This window comes from Anser brachyrhynchus (assembly GCF_964034855.1).
Source record: "Anser brachyrhynchus genome assembly, chromosome: 2".
Classification (NCBI taxonomy): Eukaryota; Metazoa; Chordata; class Aves; order Anseriformes; family Anatidae; genus Anser; species Anser brachyrhynchus.
This window is the reverse complement of record NC_137695.1, coordinates 159,774,843-159,791,360: the sequence shown is the minus strand read 5'-3', so window position 1 is coordinate 159,791,360 and position 16,518 is coordinate 159,774,843. Positions and strand designations below refer to the sequence as shown.

The following is a 16,518-nucleotide window of genomic DNA, read 5'->3' as shown; positions in this document are numbered from 1 at the left end:
TTCTCCCCTGATCCTGTCTAGTATTGGATTAATTGAGTTTACGTTAAACAGATGCTAAAGATGTGTTGCTATACAGTGGGTACGGAAAGAGTGAGTGAAATTTGAGCTCAAATATGGGATTGTGAGACATGAATCCAGTGGTTCCCTATAATCAAAAATTCAGAGAGATGTCTAGAATATGTTTTCCTAATGAGGAAAAGTTAGGAATAAACATCTACAGAAAAAGAACTGTGGGCTGAAATGAGTGAAAAAAACTTGTTTAAGTTTATAGTGGGAATAAGAGATAAGCCTAGAAAGAGTGAAAGGATAAACTGAGAAGCAGGCTAAATGATATGTCAGAGGTTAAGAAATACGTAAAGTGAAAATTTACAATAGTCAAAATGACTTAGGTAACAGGAAGGACATTACAGCATTAAAATCCCTTACATTGGGAGACAAAATAAAGTAGTGAAGATGGAATAAGATGTAAACTTGAGTATTAAATCAAACCATGTATTCAATATGGAAAGCTTTTGACTTTGGGAGTAATGGCAGCATGAGGACAGGTGTCCAGAAATAGAAATAACCACACCTGGTGTAGAATGAAAGAGTTTAATGTGTTCAAGTTGAAGCAAGGAAATAAAGGACATTTCCCATTCTCTAACTCTTACAGACACAGCATGTTGACCATCAGGTCCAAACGCTGTTCATAAATTGATCAGTTTTGAGATGGTATTGCATGATTACAAATTGCCTAAAATAAAGAAAGGAGGGGGAAAAATCCTGCTGAGTTATTTTTCTGGCATCAATAGCATACCAGGATTAAGAGTGGTGTTTTAAAGAGGGGAAAATCATGGAAAGACAGAAAACACAAATGAAGTGAAACACGAACACGGTGAGAACTTTTTAAAGCATTGGAAGTTGAAGGGTTGAAAGTTTTTTAAGTGTTGGGAGGAAGATATCAGTCTGGAGGAGGGCAGTAGTGCATATCCTGAGGAACTGACTTTGGAGTTCTCTTGTTTAATATTTGCTGTAAAGACCTTGAAAGATTGTAAATCATAGAATCATAAAATCATAGAATTGTTTGGGTTGGAAGGGATACTTTAAGATCATTTAGTCCAACCCCCGTGCCACAGGCAGGGATATCTTTCACTAGATCTTGTTGCTCAAAGCCCTGTCCATTCTGATTTTGAACACTTCCAATGATGGTGCATCCCTAACTTCTCTGGACAATCTGTCTCACCACCATAACCATGAAAAAATTCTTCCTTATATCCCATTAAAATCTATTTTCATTTTAGAACTGTTGCCCCTTATCCTGTCACTACAGGCTATGGTAAAAAGTCTTTCTTCATCTTTCTTATAAGCCCCCTTTTTATATTGAAAGGCTGCAGCCCTGGAGCCTTCTCTTCTCCAGGCAGAACAACTTCAACTCTCTTGACCTTTCTTCACAGGAGAGGTGCTGCAGCTGTTTGATCATTTTCATGGCCCTCCTCTAGACCTACTCTAACAGATCCGTGTCTTTCTTGTGCTGAGGGCCCCAGAGCTGAACACAGCACTCCAGATGGGTTCTCACAAGCGCAGAGCAGAGGGGGACAATCACCTCCCTTGACCTGCTGGCCACGCTTCTTTTGATGCAGCCTAGTCTCCACAGCCTTCAACAACCATCTGTTCAGTGAGCCTAACAGTACTGTCCTGCCCCCAAAATGTTGCATAGATGCATCATTTGCTATTCTAAATGTGCAAATATCTCCCATAGCTAGAAATTAGAGTGCATGGACAGGAATAATGCTCAGCTCTGGGCACAGATGAAATGAGATTTTCCACAGGCCAAGGCCTATTTTTTTCTATGCCAGTGTCCTAGTAATCTAGGATGGGGGTATGTGGAGTGGTAGAAGTGGGTGGTGAAGAAAGAAGCAACCAGGCAGCATCTCTGTTGGGTATGGGGGGACCTAAGCAGTTTTGAAAGTCACCCCATGTAAGATGAGAGACACCCACACTTAACTTCTGCTCAACACATTGACAAGCCTCATGTCAACTCTGTCTAGATACTCCTGGGGAGGTGTGAGTAGGATAATAAGGGTGACAGAAATGAAATATTCATTTGGTTGTGGGCTTTTGAGACAGAGGTGTTATTCTTGAATTCTTCCATGATCCTGTTAAAGACGGAGATGCAGTAGATAAGGCCCTTTTCCTCTTAGTCTCCTCTTGAATAAACATCATCCCCGTTATGTGAGGTAGTCCAGCACAGCCCCTCTTACCAGGCATCTTCAGAGGTGTTCGCATGGCCACTCTGCCTTTTACATCCTTGGTTATTTCAGGATAATGACTGCTTCTTATCATGCCACTGAATAGGAGAGAGGCTGCCCTATAGTCTACTTCAGCCTGAAAACTTTGGGCTTGTTTACATCAACATCTTAATCCCAAAGCCAGAAGCGAGGAAGAGAATGTTTCAGGGTAATTTCTGTGATGTAAAGGTGTCCAGTGTTTTGTATTTCAGGATGAATCATCAGGGTGGTGATGACAAGGAATTTGCCTTGAAGTACCCACACAGTGCTGTAGATTGGCTTCCCATTTAGTTCTGCTACACCCTTCGCATTACAGGAAGCATGGTGAAATGTGCGCAGGAAAATATTAATCTCTTCTGTTCCACATTTGGGGAATAAACATCCATCCCAGAGAGCAGGTTGTCTATTTCTGTTCTTTGCACCTTTTTCACTCTAATAAAGTGGTCTTTGGGGAAGAGTCACTTCTCCAGAAGGGGGTACAGTGTTACCCATGTTGACCTCCCTCAGCACAAGAGTCCTATAAATTTGGAAGTCCATTTTTACAGGTAAATGAACTGGTGCAGTTTGGTTGATAGCTATACCTGCTGAGCAACGAGAATAAAAATATGCAGCTCTGTCTTGCAAGGCACAGGGAAGAGGTGTCTCTTTTGGCAGGTCTCTTTTGGGGTTGAGGTACTGACTGGCTGAAGGCACTTTCCCAAGGATTTGGGAGGGAATGGCTCAGATCGAGAACTCCTGCATCCATTTGGAAGAGGGATTTTCGTTCTCAGGATATTTAGCATGTAGCTGCTGATATTAATTAATGACAAACCAGTTTAGCTTGCACAGATTGCTGCTGTAGTAATTGAGATTTATATACCAGCTGCTGGGTCAGGCTAACTATCCTTCCTGCATGACTGTTTCTGTCTCCTGCTCCAGAAATCCCACATTTAGATGAGAGCATCATACCACATTTTACTCACAATTCTTCAGTGCCTGAATAAAAATCCTCTTCTTCAGTATTTTCTGCATAGTTCAACTTCAACAGATATGGCATTTTGGTTAAAACTGATGTTGGAAGGTACCTAAAAAATTAAAGATGCCCAAGACCAGTCTCTGGCACTGAATTTGACTAGCAATTAATGGTGTGTGACTCTTCTTCCTGCCAAAAAAAAAAAAAAAAAGAGTGATGACACCCAAACTGCATCCTGGAAATGGTCACTAGCTTGTGTTAATTCCTCTATCATAGCCAGGAACTGTTTGGCAGATCCTTGGGCCTAACCCATGCTGGTAACAGTAGGCATGGCTAATCTTCAGTGCCCAGAAGTGTCCCCTGGCCTAGCTTAATTTTTTAGCATAGTTGAAACCTCTCAGCCTGGAACTTGCTGGACCAAACCCTGAAGGTTAGAAAAGTGGTAAATTGTTTGTATTTTGGTTTCTGTGATTTTGAAGATAATGCTTTTTTTATCCTTTACCCATCTTGAATTTCTGAGTCATACGTACATATATCCCACCTCTAGAGCTTGTTAGGGGGGTTCCTAGCAGGTGGTATAATGGGTTGCATGGGTCCTTCATGGTTTTGATTAATCCTTAACTGGGCCTTAGAACCCATAAAATAATGTTAAAAAGTACCACAAGGGGAAATGATATTGTGGTGGAGGCCCTGATAATGTCTGCATTTGAATTTCTTCTGCACCAGTGAATTCTTGACGTTTATGGATATCTGATAAAAGTCCTGCAAGAACTTAAGTTCTTCCATAGCATAGACTTTATATCTTCCTATGGAGTTCTATGCAGAAATGAGACCGCGGAAGTTTCTATACCTAGATTAAGTATAAATCTAGCTGGGCAATATTCTCTGGGTAGTCATTCTGTTCTGTGATTAAACTTTAATTGGAAATCACCTGTGTGCTTTATTGGAGATCTGGACAGGGCTCAGTGCTTAGTAAATATAAAACTGCGTGAATGAGACTTATTTTGATAATTTCTTAACCTCTTTTCCATCAATTGTCACACTGTGTACATATATACAGATGTATTTTCTGCCCATCTGACTGTCTCTAAGAACTTTTGAACCAGTCGAGTCCTTAAAATTGCTATGAAATGTGTAGGGATAGAAAAGAGAGACGTCTTCTATTTGTGAAAGACTGTGTGGTGACCTCAGCTTTCATAGACATTAAGGGAAACAACAGACACAAATCTGTACAAAACAAGGACATGGAAGCAATTGTTGAAATGGTGTTGCTGGAACATGGGTGAGATGAGAAGGAGTCATGAGCAGGTCACAGAAAGAGTGAAGGAAAGCTGTTGGCTTGGTTACAGTATTATGGTGCTTGTGATGAAGCTGGACATCAGGTAGACCAGGAAGGAAGAGGAGATAAGTATTTTTGCTGTCCTCAGAGGCAAGTTTGAGCACAGGGAGGGAATGATGGTGAGATTCAGAGATATGTCTGTTCTTTGATGCCTTTAATGACAGCGCCTGTTGACAACAACAAAGACAAAGTCTGCAACTCTTCTGCCCACACGTCCTCTCCCTTTCCTCCAGCTGTGCAGCTTGCAGCCTCCATATTCACAGGTGTCAAGGTCAGCAATAACGTTTCTCTGTTGGCTTCTTTGGGCTTCTGTTGGGTTCTTGACCTCAGGCCTTAAAAGTTTTCCTGGGCTTTTGGGAAGTAACTCCACCTGCATTAGCATGATGCGTAAGGGTCATCCTCGAATTTCCAGCCTGGGAAATATGGCACAATTTTCCATCCAACCCGTGGGTGTTCCTGCTCTCTGATATGAATGGCTCTTGGCTGATGGGTATTTCTTCAGGCCAACATTGTTCTGTCTCATTGCCTTTATCTCAGATGTTACTGTCATCAGATCTTCAGATCAAGATTTGTTTAACAGATTGAAGTTTGAGTAGTAGCTAGTATTGCACTTCCAACTTGGACATGCTTGTAACTGTCTTCAGGCTCCTTGTTTCTCATGGATGCTGGAAGACATCATAATGACAGGTCCCCATGGCCAAGGAAATGGCTTCCTTTCCCCATCCTCCTGGGGGTTCCCATGGAGAAATGGTGGAGAGCTGCAGTATTTGAAGAGTACCTGGTAGCAGAGAATTTGTTTCAGAAACAGGAAGGAAGAAAAATTAATTGCACAGGATTATGATAGCCTCCTGGCTATCAGGGGAGGTCCCAGTTGACTGGCAGTTAACAAATGTGATGCCCATCTACAAGAAGGGCCAGAAGGAGGATCTGGGAAACTACAGGCCTGTCAGTCTGACCCTAGCACCTGGGAAGCTCATGGAGATTATCTTGAGTGCCATCACACAGCATTTACTGGACAACCAGGCGATCAGGCCCAGTCAGCATGGGTTTAAGAAAGTCAGGTCCTGATTGATGAACCTGATCTCCTTCTACGACAAGGTGATGCACTCAGTTGATGATAGAAAGGCTGTGAATGTGGTCTACTTCCATAAGGCTTTTGGCACCATTTCCCACAACATTCTCCTGAAGAAGATGACTGCTCATGGCTTGGACAGGTGTACGCGTTGTTGGGTTAAAAACTGGCTGGGTGGCTGGGCTCAAAGAGTCATGGTAAATGGAGCTAAATCCAGCTGGAGGCCTGTCTCTAATGGTGTCGCCCAAGGCTCAGTATTAGGGCCAGTTCTCTTCAATATCTTCATCAGTGACCTGGATGAGGGGATCGAGTGCACCTCCAGTAAGTTTCCAGACAAGTTAGGCTTGAGTGTTGATCTGCTCGAAGGTAGGAAAGCCCTGCAGAGGGACTTGGATAGGCTGGACCGATGGGCCGAGGCCAACTGTATGAAGTTCAACAAGGTCAAGTGCCAGGACCTGCACTTGGGGCACAACAACCCCATGCAGAGCTACAGGCTGGGAAAAAAGTGGATGGAAAACTGCCTGTTGGAAAGGGATCTCAGGGTATTGGTTAATAGCTGGCTTATATAAGCCAACAATGTGCTCAGGTGGCCAAGAAGGCCAACAGCATCCTGGCTTGTATCAGAAATAGTGCAGCCAGCAGGACCAGGGAGGTGAGTGTCCTCCTGTACTCAGCTCTGGTGAGGCTTCACCTTGAGTACTGCGTTCAGTTTTGGGCCCCTCACTACAAGGAGGACATGGAGGTGCTGGAGAGTGTCCAAAGAAGGCCAAAAATGCTGGTGAAGGGTCATAAGTCTTATGAGGAGCAGCTGAGGGAGCTGGGGTTGTTTAACCTAGAGAAAAGGAGGCTTCAGGGGAGACCTTATCATGCCCTACAATTACCTTAAAAGAGGCTATAGTGAGGTAGGGATCAGTCTCTTCTCCCAAGTACCAAGTGATAAGATGAGGGCAAATGGTCTCAAGTTGCACCACGGAAGGTTTAGGTTGGATATTAGGAGAAAATTCTTTACTGAAATTGTTGTGCAGCATTGAAACAGGCTGCCCTGGGTAGTGGTTGAGTCACCATCCCTGGAGGTCTTCAAGAAATGTGGAGATGTAGAACTCAGTAGCATGGTTTAGTGGTGGACTTCAGTACTAGGTTAAAGCTTGGACTAGATGATCTTAGAGGTCTTTTACAACCTGAATGATTCCATGATTCTATGAAGGGCAGAGAAATAAGTGTATTTGTACATGGGTGTGAGAACTGTTGTGAAATTCTCTGCCATTTTACTGCCAGGCAGTTGGATTTGGTCCAGAAGCAGTGCTTGCACATGAGCAATACACTCTTGTCAAAGGATTGCCATTCCCTGCTTCTCTATGGCATGCCAAAGAAAGAGCAGGGAGGGTTGTTTTCTTAATTGTTTTCTTATAAATTTTCACATTTAAACTTTGAATGGTCGGTTTATAATGTCAAATCTAACCTTCCTTTATTTTTCTAGAACTCGTTTAAAGTGTAAAGGAATAGGTCAGATGTATTCAAATTATCACATCTCAAATGATTGTTTGAATCTTAGCCAAGACTTCTTCTCTTCAGCATGGCTTTTAATCACTGCAGTTGATTTGGCATCATAAAAACTAGTCTTTCTCAACGTCAGTATTTTAAGCAGAATGAACACCTTTCTCTTCACTACAGAAACACTGGATGTTACAGCCAGAGATTGCACCATTTCTTCTTGAATTTGTCTGGGGGAGCAAACAAACACACCTCCTTACTACATAGCAGAAAACAGGCTTAAAGGATGCAGTGATGCAGCTGTGTACAAATCAAAAGCAGAAGACATAAGCACAAGTAGTGTGGACAGAAGGCACTCGTGTGTGTGACATTGTGGATACACCCCTCCACTGCCACCTGGGAAGACGGGTGGGTGCCTGCAAATAACTCAACATGCAGTGACCCCTGATGAAAACAAATCCCCTCCCTGCCCATTGCTCCACTTTCACTCACTGGGTCTGGGTGAAGTCCTCATTCCACAAATTCCTTCAAAACCAGATTGAATCTCTAATGAAAGTAACCAGTTGGGAGGGAGTGAAACTTTTTCCTTTCCTGATGCAGACCTACACCAGTCATCTCTGTTGCAGGGGGCAGTCAAACTACCCTGGGCATGGAGAGCCAGGGGCTGGGTCCACAGTGTCTAGAAGTGATTCACATGGATAAGCACTGGCAGAGATTAACATGAGCCCGTGAGGAGCATTGAGGCCATTGCAGAGTGGGTGGTGAACACAGCTGAGGTATATAAAGGTGTTTAAATAAGCTGGTAACTTTATAAAGCAATGTCCATATAATATGGGCTAGTAGACATAAACCATAGCACCCCTACAGAGACAAGATCAAGGCTGCAATAGGAGTTGTGTATCAAGAGTATCCACAGAGTTGTGTATCAAGAGGAAGCAAGGGTGCAGCATCTGCTTTTCAGGGAGTCCTGATTTAGCTTAGAAAGACATCAAGAGAGCTCAAGGTAAGATCAGAACTGAACTACTTAGGGATCTCTCTGCCACACAGTTTTTAAGAGGCAGAATGGGAGTGGGATGAGTCAACATGGCATGAGCTTGGCTTCACCAGCCTTGCCCAGCCAGCCTTGCCCAGGGTGAGTGATGGGTGCAGTTACTTTAGCGATGTTCTGAAATCAAAGGGCAGGTCTGTTGATTGTTTTTAGTGACAGCCTAGTGACTGATTGATTGTAAGAACAGAGCTCGCTGTGGGCTCTCCCTACGTCTGTTTGGATCATTGAAAAACTTGTTGCACAACTGTGTGTGCATAATAGTGAGCAGGAATGTGGCTGTGCAGGGTGGGTGGGTAGCAGGTAGTCCTTCCCTGCCTACGTTACACTAGCTCACTCTTTTCAGGCTTATTTTTAGCCTGTGTCTTTCGCCTGTCCCCATTAAAGTCACTATGTGAACATCTCTTGATAGATTGCACCTGATAACATCTGTACAAGATAGAGGTATGGAGAGGCTGTGCAACTTGCCCCAGGCCACAAAAGAGACGTGAAGCACAGCAAGGAACCACTGGTCCTTAAATACTGGCTCATCTTGTCTCTCAGCACCAGAGATGTTCTCCAATGTCATGAAAATTTTTTTTAACCAGCTGCAGCAAATTGGGCTCAATTCAGGTAACCTTGGTGACGTTTTTTTCAAATCAGGTACAGACACTGATTGTAACTGCTGATGGGCCATAGGAAATGCTGTATGCCCTAATCCCTATCTACAGAGATAATGAATACTACCAGCAGCAAATACAGTACCACAGAAATAATCCAATAAACACTTTTATTTTACTCTGAATGTACATTTGTAATGTTTCCTATCATAAAAATCATCCAAAGGCATTTATTCCAGATCAGAGGTTTTTTTTTTTACTTTTTCCATCTGTAGGAGGTACCCTCACTGGAGAATTGGTTTTACTTTCAGTCCATAATATAAATGCATTTTTTGGAAAATGTAACTACTGCCCTTTGAAAGAAAAAAAAATCCATTTTATTGTGCAACTCTTTATTATTTAAATGAATGATCCGGAAGGTATAGAAATCTCTTGCATACATGGTAGATTGAATTGTTTAAAAGCACGGCCAATTTTAGGCCCTCCTGATAAGTATGGAAAGAAGCAGACAAAGTGTGGAAAGAAAGTGTGGAGAAGAACTGATAGAACTGCTCACCCAGCAAAGTCAAGAAACAACTTTTATGGGGGCATAAAACATAGCCTTGTTTTCAAAAAAATGTTGCGTTTGACCCAGCAAACAGCTCTCAGCACATTTTCTCAACAAACTGACCTTCAGCCAGAGCTTGTGTATTTGTGTGATGCCAGCTTGGCTGCACTAACTGAGCACGCTGCTGAAAAAGGGTGCAGAACAGGAGGAAACAATCCCTGTCTGTGTTTTATAGGGGGTTGCAAGGCAGGAGGGGAGGCCAGCCTTTTTGTCAACATGCAGTCACAGCACCTGCGAAAACAGTCCTCTTCCTGGTCCTGCCCTGACCCAGCCCTGGTTCTGACCCATGGCTGAGTCATTTTTCTACCTAAGTGTGCCACCTCCTAACCCTTCCCAGAATTAAGTTGTTTTTGAGACTGTCTGTTGGTGACCTGAACGGGGAGTGAAGTGTCTTGTTATTGCAAGTACCATGCCAGGACCCATCAAGAGGCAGTGAGTTCCACCAGTTTGTACCACATCGTGTCTGCAGATGCTTCCTACCCCGCTCTTTACTGTGCCCATCGCAGCTGGTCCTCACATTAAGATATCAAACCTCTCCTCACGCCACAGTACATGCAAAAACTCCAGGTATATCCCTACACTGAATGTGTTTGACCTCTCCAGCAGCTGGGAGCTGATAACAGATGCTGCATCTCACTGAACATCCCTGGAGACTCCTCTGGCTGGGCTTGCTAACAGGTTTTGACCATTCCCATACAGCCAAACTCTCAGTCTCCAGGCAGGGCCATCATAGTCATGCTGCTGTGACTATGGCATTTGGGAACCATGCCTGGGTGTGGACGTGCCTCACTGCCTGGGAGTTATTTGAGAAAGTGGGCGCAGGGCGGTAGCATGTCGGGGACCTTCCTACAGCATAAGAAGATGAGCCCCTGGATTGGAGAGGTCATGGAGCTGGTCAGCCATGCAGAAAACAGCCTGGCTGGGATGCATACAGATGGATGAGCCTCCTTTGCAGTGAGTGAGACTCAGGAGGTTTGCAAGAACTGAAATAAAATACCCCACAGGTGTCCAATATCCTCCCTCTGCTGATAACCAGACAGTCCTGGTATGAAGAAGGTGGTTCATCCTGGATTACCCTTTGGGAAAACCCCTTCCCTGCCTCCTACAATTAACAGCTTGTTAATGCCTTGTGTCCCAAGGATTTAGGTACTTTTCTCTTTCACAACAGCAGACAGTGTCATTATTCTCTGACATCCCGTTGACTTCATCCGAAATTTGATGCTGGCCTTTGTCCCATAGCATTGGGTGCTCTGGTCATCTGCAGATGACTCATCTCTTCCGAATAAATGGTTCTCTGTTATTTCAGCCTGTGGCTCTGCAGATCCTTTGCAGTTCCAGGAGTCCTTAGGGTATGAGGGAGGAAAATGGGGCACTTGGCCAACCTCCCTCCCTTTCAGTCCTCCACCCACTGCTGTGCTGACTTCACAAAGACTTGCGGGTAAACCCACAACTTGCAGGCAACCTCAGGTCACCCATGGATCAACCAGGACACACCGGGAACACACTTTCCACTTCTCTCCAACAGTTACTGCCTTCCATGGTGCTCCAGGTACCTGACTGTGCAGATCTGCCCACCATCCCAAGGACGCTAGGGCTGTGGGAAGGTGTATGAGTGACCATAAGCACACGTAGCAGGGAACATGGGCATTTCTTTTGTCTTGTGTAGTAGCTAACAAAGTGTAAGATCCCAGAATCTTGGTCACAAGTAAGTTTCTTTTCAGGTGTAATTCTTGGGGCACGTGCCCTCCAGAATTTGTCATAAATTATGGCCCCTCAAGTTTTGGAGGTACAGTTGCCACCCTTATTCTGCTGTGCCACGGCATCTCACAGCACATATGGTCATTACACTGCAATGACCAAGACTGAGCAATGGCCAGACATGCAAAACAGATGCACCTGCAGCTCCTGCTGAGTGCTGGAATACACGCCTGAGTGATACACATGCAACACACTCACATTTGATTTAGAAATATGTATATTTTAGGTGTTACATGGATTGTATGCACACACATTTTCTCATCTAGCAGCAATACAGCAATACAGTAATAGCAATAAAGAAGCTATCATAAGGCAAAGATCTGCCATCAGCTCCAAAGACGCTGTATGCAACACACCAAATTGCTTCCAGCTACAATTCCCATCATAACAGGGGTGCTCCAAGACTTCCCGTGGTCATGGGATTCCTCTTCCCTCCTCACCATCTGTTGTTCAGGAAGGCCCAGAGCACGCTAGCTGATATCCCTGCTGCCATTCCATAGCTGCTCCTCACACTGCCAGCTGCATTGACGTTGCAGAGGTCGGTGCTGCAGCAAGAGACATTCCTGTTGCCCACTTTGAAGTCCTGAAAGTCTGCTTCACATGTTGATTCACAGCCCTTGCTGATGATGCTGAAGAGCCCGATGATCCCTGGAAGGAAACAGGACCATTACTCCAAGGACTCAGTGAAATGTTACCCAAGCCAAGGATCATTGATCTGAATAACAAGATGTTAATTCTTATCTAGGTTTACTGCATGGGAAAAGAAAATATCTTTAACAATATCTACATGTTTTGCTATTGCAGGTTTTATTTTTGGGGTGTCAGTTCGTCAGTAGGGAGGGAAGGAATTCAATCCCTGATCACTTGCTTGAGGCAGTGTGTTCCACAGCACAGTTCTCAGGGACTTCTGAAGCAGCACCACCTGCATAAATTTTGATAATATAGTTAATAACAAAAGCAGCCATTTACAGCTTTGTCTGGGAGTCTACACTACAAACAGATGAGGAACAAGTGTGGGGGACAGTCTTTGCACCTATCCTATACACCTTCATTACACGGAGCCTTTCACCGTCCAGAGGAATTACAGAAACAGGGCTATGCTCCTATGCCCCTTTCATATATGGCAGAATTATATGATCTGTTTGTCAGATGCAGGGCCTGTTTTTTTTTTTTTTTGTTTTTGTTTAGTTTTGTTTTCCCCCCATGGTCAGATTACACTTTACATGAGATCTCCTGGTCTTGCATAATTTAATCAAGGCACTAAGCTTTTTGCCATATTTAAGCTTAGTGTGTAAGGCCAGCAGGTTGGCTCTCCTTTATGTGAATGCACGGCCGTGGGTTTGTGCAGTACTGACAAGGAGGGTGCCTACTGGAGATATTGCATTCACTGCCTGACAGATGACTTTGAACACGCCACCAATGGGTTTTGTGCCCCAAGAGCAACTGAGCAGGCACCACAAATCTGCACACGGTGAACAAGGGTTACTTTTATTTTTCAAGATTGGAAGAATTAAGTCATAATCCATTAACAGATTTTACCTGGAGACACACAAGCTGGGTGCATTCAGAGCTGGCTGTGACGGGCAAAGTGAAATTCTGTCCTTTCCATTGAATTTCCCTAGTCAGCTTTTGCTGAAGTGCAGCCCCTCACATTGCAACCCATGTATTTAACTTTTCAAAGCTATAAGATTATTGCCCTTGTAAGCAAAAAATCTTTGATATTAAGGAAGAAAAAGAAGCTTTATTTTGCACAGGTGAGAGATAGTGGTAGATATTATTCATACTGCCTTGACCTTAACCACTACTTCCCTGCTCAGCTATGTGCAGTACAAAGCAGCTGCACTCTCGAATATTTTTGCAGGCACTGGCCATACTGTTCAATACTTCATATGACCTACTGGCCAACACAGAGCAATTTATGAGATACATCATCCACATGACTTTGTAAGCACACAATTGGTGATGGCCAGAACCACTACTAAGACATTAGATATCAAAAAGGGTTAATCATTGTTTTTCTGTCATTCCTATCTAAACTGGAACTCATCCAAAAGTTTTTCCTCGCCACTTCTCACCAGATGACTTTTCTCTTCCTGATGAACACTGGGCTTTGCTGGCCCACACCAGCTGGTGTGTCTAGATCAGGTGGGGATGATTGGGCACCCAAGGCTGGGGCCATGCCTGGCTCCAACAACACAACCCCCCCACGCGTTGCCCACCCCCACTTTGCCTTACTGATCACTTCTGTCTTGCATGTGCTCTTTCCGCTGCAGTTCACTTCTTCCTTACAGTTGTCATTGCTGAGTTTTGACTTGCAGCTGAAACACCTCAGAGAATAACCTGCAAGAGACCGAGAGGGGTTGTAAGAAAAATCCATCTGAAGCTCTCCAGGTAACCAAATTTAGTGCATGCGCTGGGAATCAGAACCCTTTTTGTGGGTGCTCAAAGGAAGGCAGTACCTCTGTTATTGGGAAAACAGTGCTGTGTTTGTCTATTTTTTTCCATTTTTGGTGGAGAATGTTATGTTTGCTTGGGGTGAGAGGATATTTGGTAGGTGCTGGAGCAGCTCCTGATGCAGGTAGTACAAGGAGGGGGGCAAAAAGAGACCAGCAGGTTATCTGCTCTCATCAGTCAATGGCAAGGGGGCTACTCCTTCCTTAACATTTGAGATACTCTGCTCATGAATTGAGCAGAGATGGAAGGATCAAGTCCCCAAAAGGACAGGTTGATGTTGTTCACCTGCCTCTATAGACAGGAGTGTTGTGCCAAGGGTGCTTGTGAGCTTTAGCTGAGGCATTTCCCCATTGAAATGAGAAAGCCCAGGGGAGAGAGAGGAAAAGGGAGGGGTGGAGCAGGGGATTTGCAAGGTTTCTTCCATCCCTTTTGCTTGGTTTGTCCAACTTGTGCCACCTGCTCTCCCATACTCTTAGAAAGCAAAAGGCGAGCAGAAAGGGCTTTCATGTCACTTTATCATGTCACCACGTGTTCCCACCCCATCATGGACATGGGGTACCAAAGTCAGTGCTGTTAACACCTTCTGAGCAGTGACACGGGTCAAGACAAGGCAGAATAAGCAGTGTAGTTTACAAGTGTCTAGTCCTGATGAAAAATAGTCCCCCAAGGAGTGAGAGCATGGTGCAATTACCTGTTCCTATTACCTCCCTGTGCCCCAGGGCATCTCTGGAGCTTTGCAGCCTTCTAAGTGTGCTGTGAATGTCCATAAGCACTTTAACCCCCTGACTGCCAGGCTTGTCTCACGGTTTCTTCAATACCCTTAAACCTAAAACACTTTTTCAGGACACAGACAAGCCCTAACTAGAAATAAGTGTTATTCAGAGCAGGAACAGGAAGTAATTTGAAGATCTTGGTCTCCTCTCCAAGATGTTCTGAAATAAATGCCTGATTCAGCAAGCAGCCAGACCCCAGATTATCTGTAGTGCTGCACTCTGTTGTCATGTTTATCTGACTTTTAATACAGTGAAAGTCACTTTTCAGAGCACTCTGCTGAAAGGTGGCAGAGGAAAGGGTCTGGCCAAGGCTGTACAAAACCCTTCTCAGTCTATTCCTTAAGCATCCTCTGTTGTTTGAGACAAGTTTCTGCTCAGATATGCATTTTCTCTTTTCTGGTAATAGGGAAGAGCTGTTTTTAAACAGTTTTTTTCCTAGTCAGGCCAAAAAAGTGACAGATCTGTGCTGCCTGTATCCCACCCATCACCCATTCAGTCTAGAAAACAACATGCTGTGGTATTCTCCCCATTTCTCTCCTCCTTTCTCGCCAACAATCTGTGCAGCAACAGAGGCCACTTTTAAAATGAGTCAGAAAGCAAGCTGGAACAAAACCTCTTTGCAGAAATGCTGCAACAGGCATTTTAATAGCATGGGAAGGGTGATAATAATGCTCCCTCCCCCTTTTATGAAAAAGAAAAAATAACAAAACCGAAAAACCCTATATATAATTAAATAATTAAGTAATTTTTATGTCAGTTAAATTCAATGTTTTATAGGACTTATCTTGCCTGGAAGCTGTTCTACCCAGCACAAGGATCAGCAGAGACACACGATATATATATTTTTTTCCACTACAGCACCCAGGACATCTTAACAAAAGCCAAACATCTTAAAACATCTGCATCAGCATTTCTTCCCTCACTGCCAAACCCCATAAAAAGCCTTTTCTCCTAGCTGAAGATATGCTGGAGAGGATGCAGGACTATCTTACCTGAGTCCATGCACAGGACCGCTGCCAGGAGGACGATGAAGAAAACCTTCATTTTGGGATGTCTTTTCTTGTGCTGAATATGGGCTGTTTCCTCGTGGGGTATTTTATATACTGTGGGAGGCAGCGATCGTGCATGCCCAGAAGATCACCCTGTGAAGGCACCTGAGCGAGGTTATATGCTGGACCAAGGGAGGGGTTGCTTTGTGGTGGTGATATTTTCTTTAGGTGCCTCTCCTATCTGACTGTGACTTGCCCAGCTGCCAAAACTCTCCACTTCTACACCCTCGCCTTCCCTCCCACCCTTGGGCAAAGTGTTCATGAGCGGAAGAAAAAAACCCAAATTCCTTAGAACAAGTTGGCCTTATGCATCTCACTGGGGCAAGCAAGACTGTGGTCGCACCCTGTGAACAGAGCTCTCCACCCCCACTGCTATCCTGTGTAGAGCTATTGTTATTTAATCAAGCACAAAATGTTTTGTTTTGTTTTCGTATTATTTTTTTTTAAATAGACACCTCCCACTATTTTATCTGACTCTATGTGACACTGGTGGCATGCAGTGGCAAGGTATTTGGGCAAATCACAACACATAATACTCTTTCAGGTAACTGTGTGCTCACATACATTTATTTCTGTATACTGCTTATAATCTAGTAAGAGACAATGCCCAATTCATTTTTTTTTTTTTTTAAGTGTGTTGAAACAAAAGGGACTTTGTGATATCTTTCTCTGGTATTATTCTTATCTCCACGTCATATACACTGTGGCATGCCTCTATTCGTTGGCCTCTCTGTCAAGTAGAGGTTGGGTCCAGTTTTGACATTTGAACTCTCACCAGAGTGTACTGTAAATAATCCAGGCTTGTTAAAGAAAATGGCATTTCCCACCACAGATGAGGATGAATTCAGCCACATTCCAGATTGAAGCACAAATGTTTTCTTTGGCCGGTTGATGAGATCTCTTCCATCCATGATGTCCTTTGGCCACTTCTCAGTGCACACCAGCAGGAAAGGAAAGGAAAGGAAAGGAAAGGAAAGGAAAGGAAAGGAAAGGAAAGGAAAGGAAAGGAAAGGAAAGGAAAGGAAAGGAAAGGAAAGGAAAGGAAAGGAAAGGAAAGGAAAGGAAAGGAAAGGAAAGGAAAGGAAAGGAAAGGAAAGGAAAGGAAAGGAAAG

At 44.0% G+C, this 16,518-nt stretch overlaps 1 protein-coding gene across 1 annotated transcript; it reads right to left on the bottom strand.

Annotated features, from left to right (window-relative positions):
* Positions 1 to 11,329: 11,329 nt before the first annotated feature.
* PSCA (prostate stem cell antigen) lies at positions 11,330 to 15,626 on the bottom strand. Its single transcript, XM_080582274.1, has 3 exons — positions 15,350 to 15,626; positions 13,366 to 13,470; positions 11,330 to 11,778 (listed from the first exon to the last, which is right to left on the bottom strand). Exons 1-3 carry the CDS (start codon positions 15,399 to 15,401, stop codon positions 11,567 to 11,569), a joined length of 369 nt encoding a protein of 122 aa, XP_080438400.1. The 5' UTR covers positions 15,402 to 15,626; the 3' UTR covers positions 11,330 to 11,566.
* Positions 15,627 to 16,518: the final 892 nt, after the last annotated feature.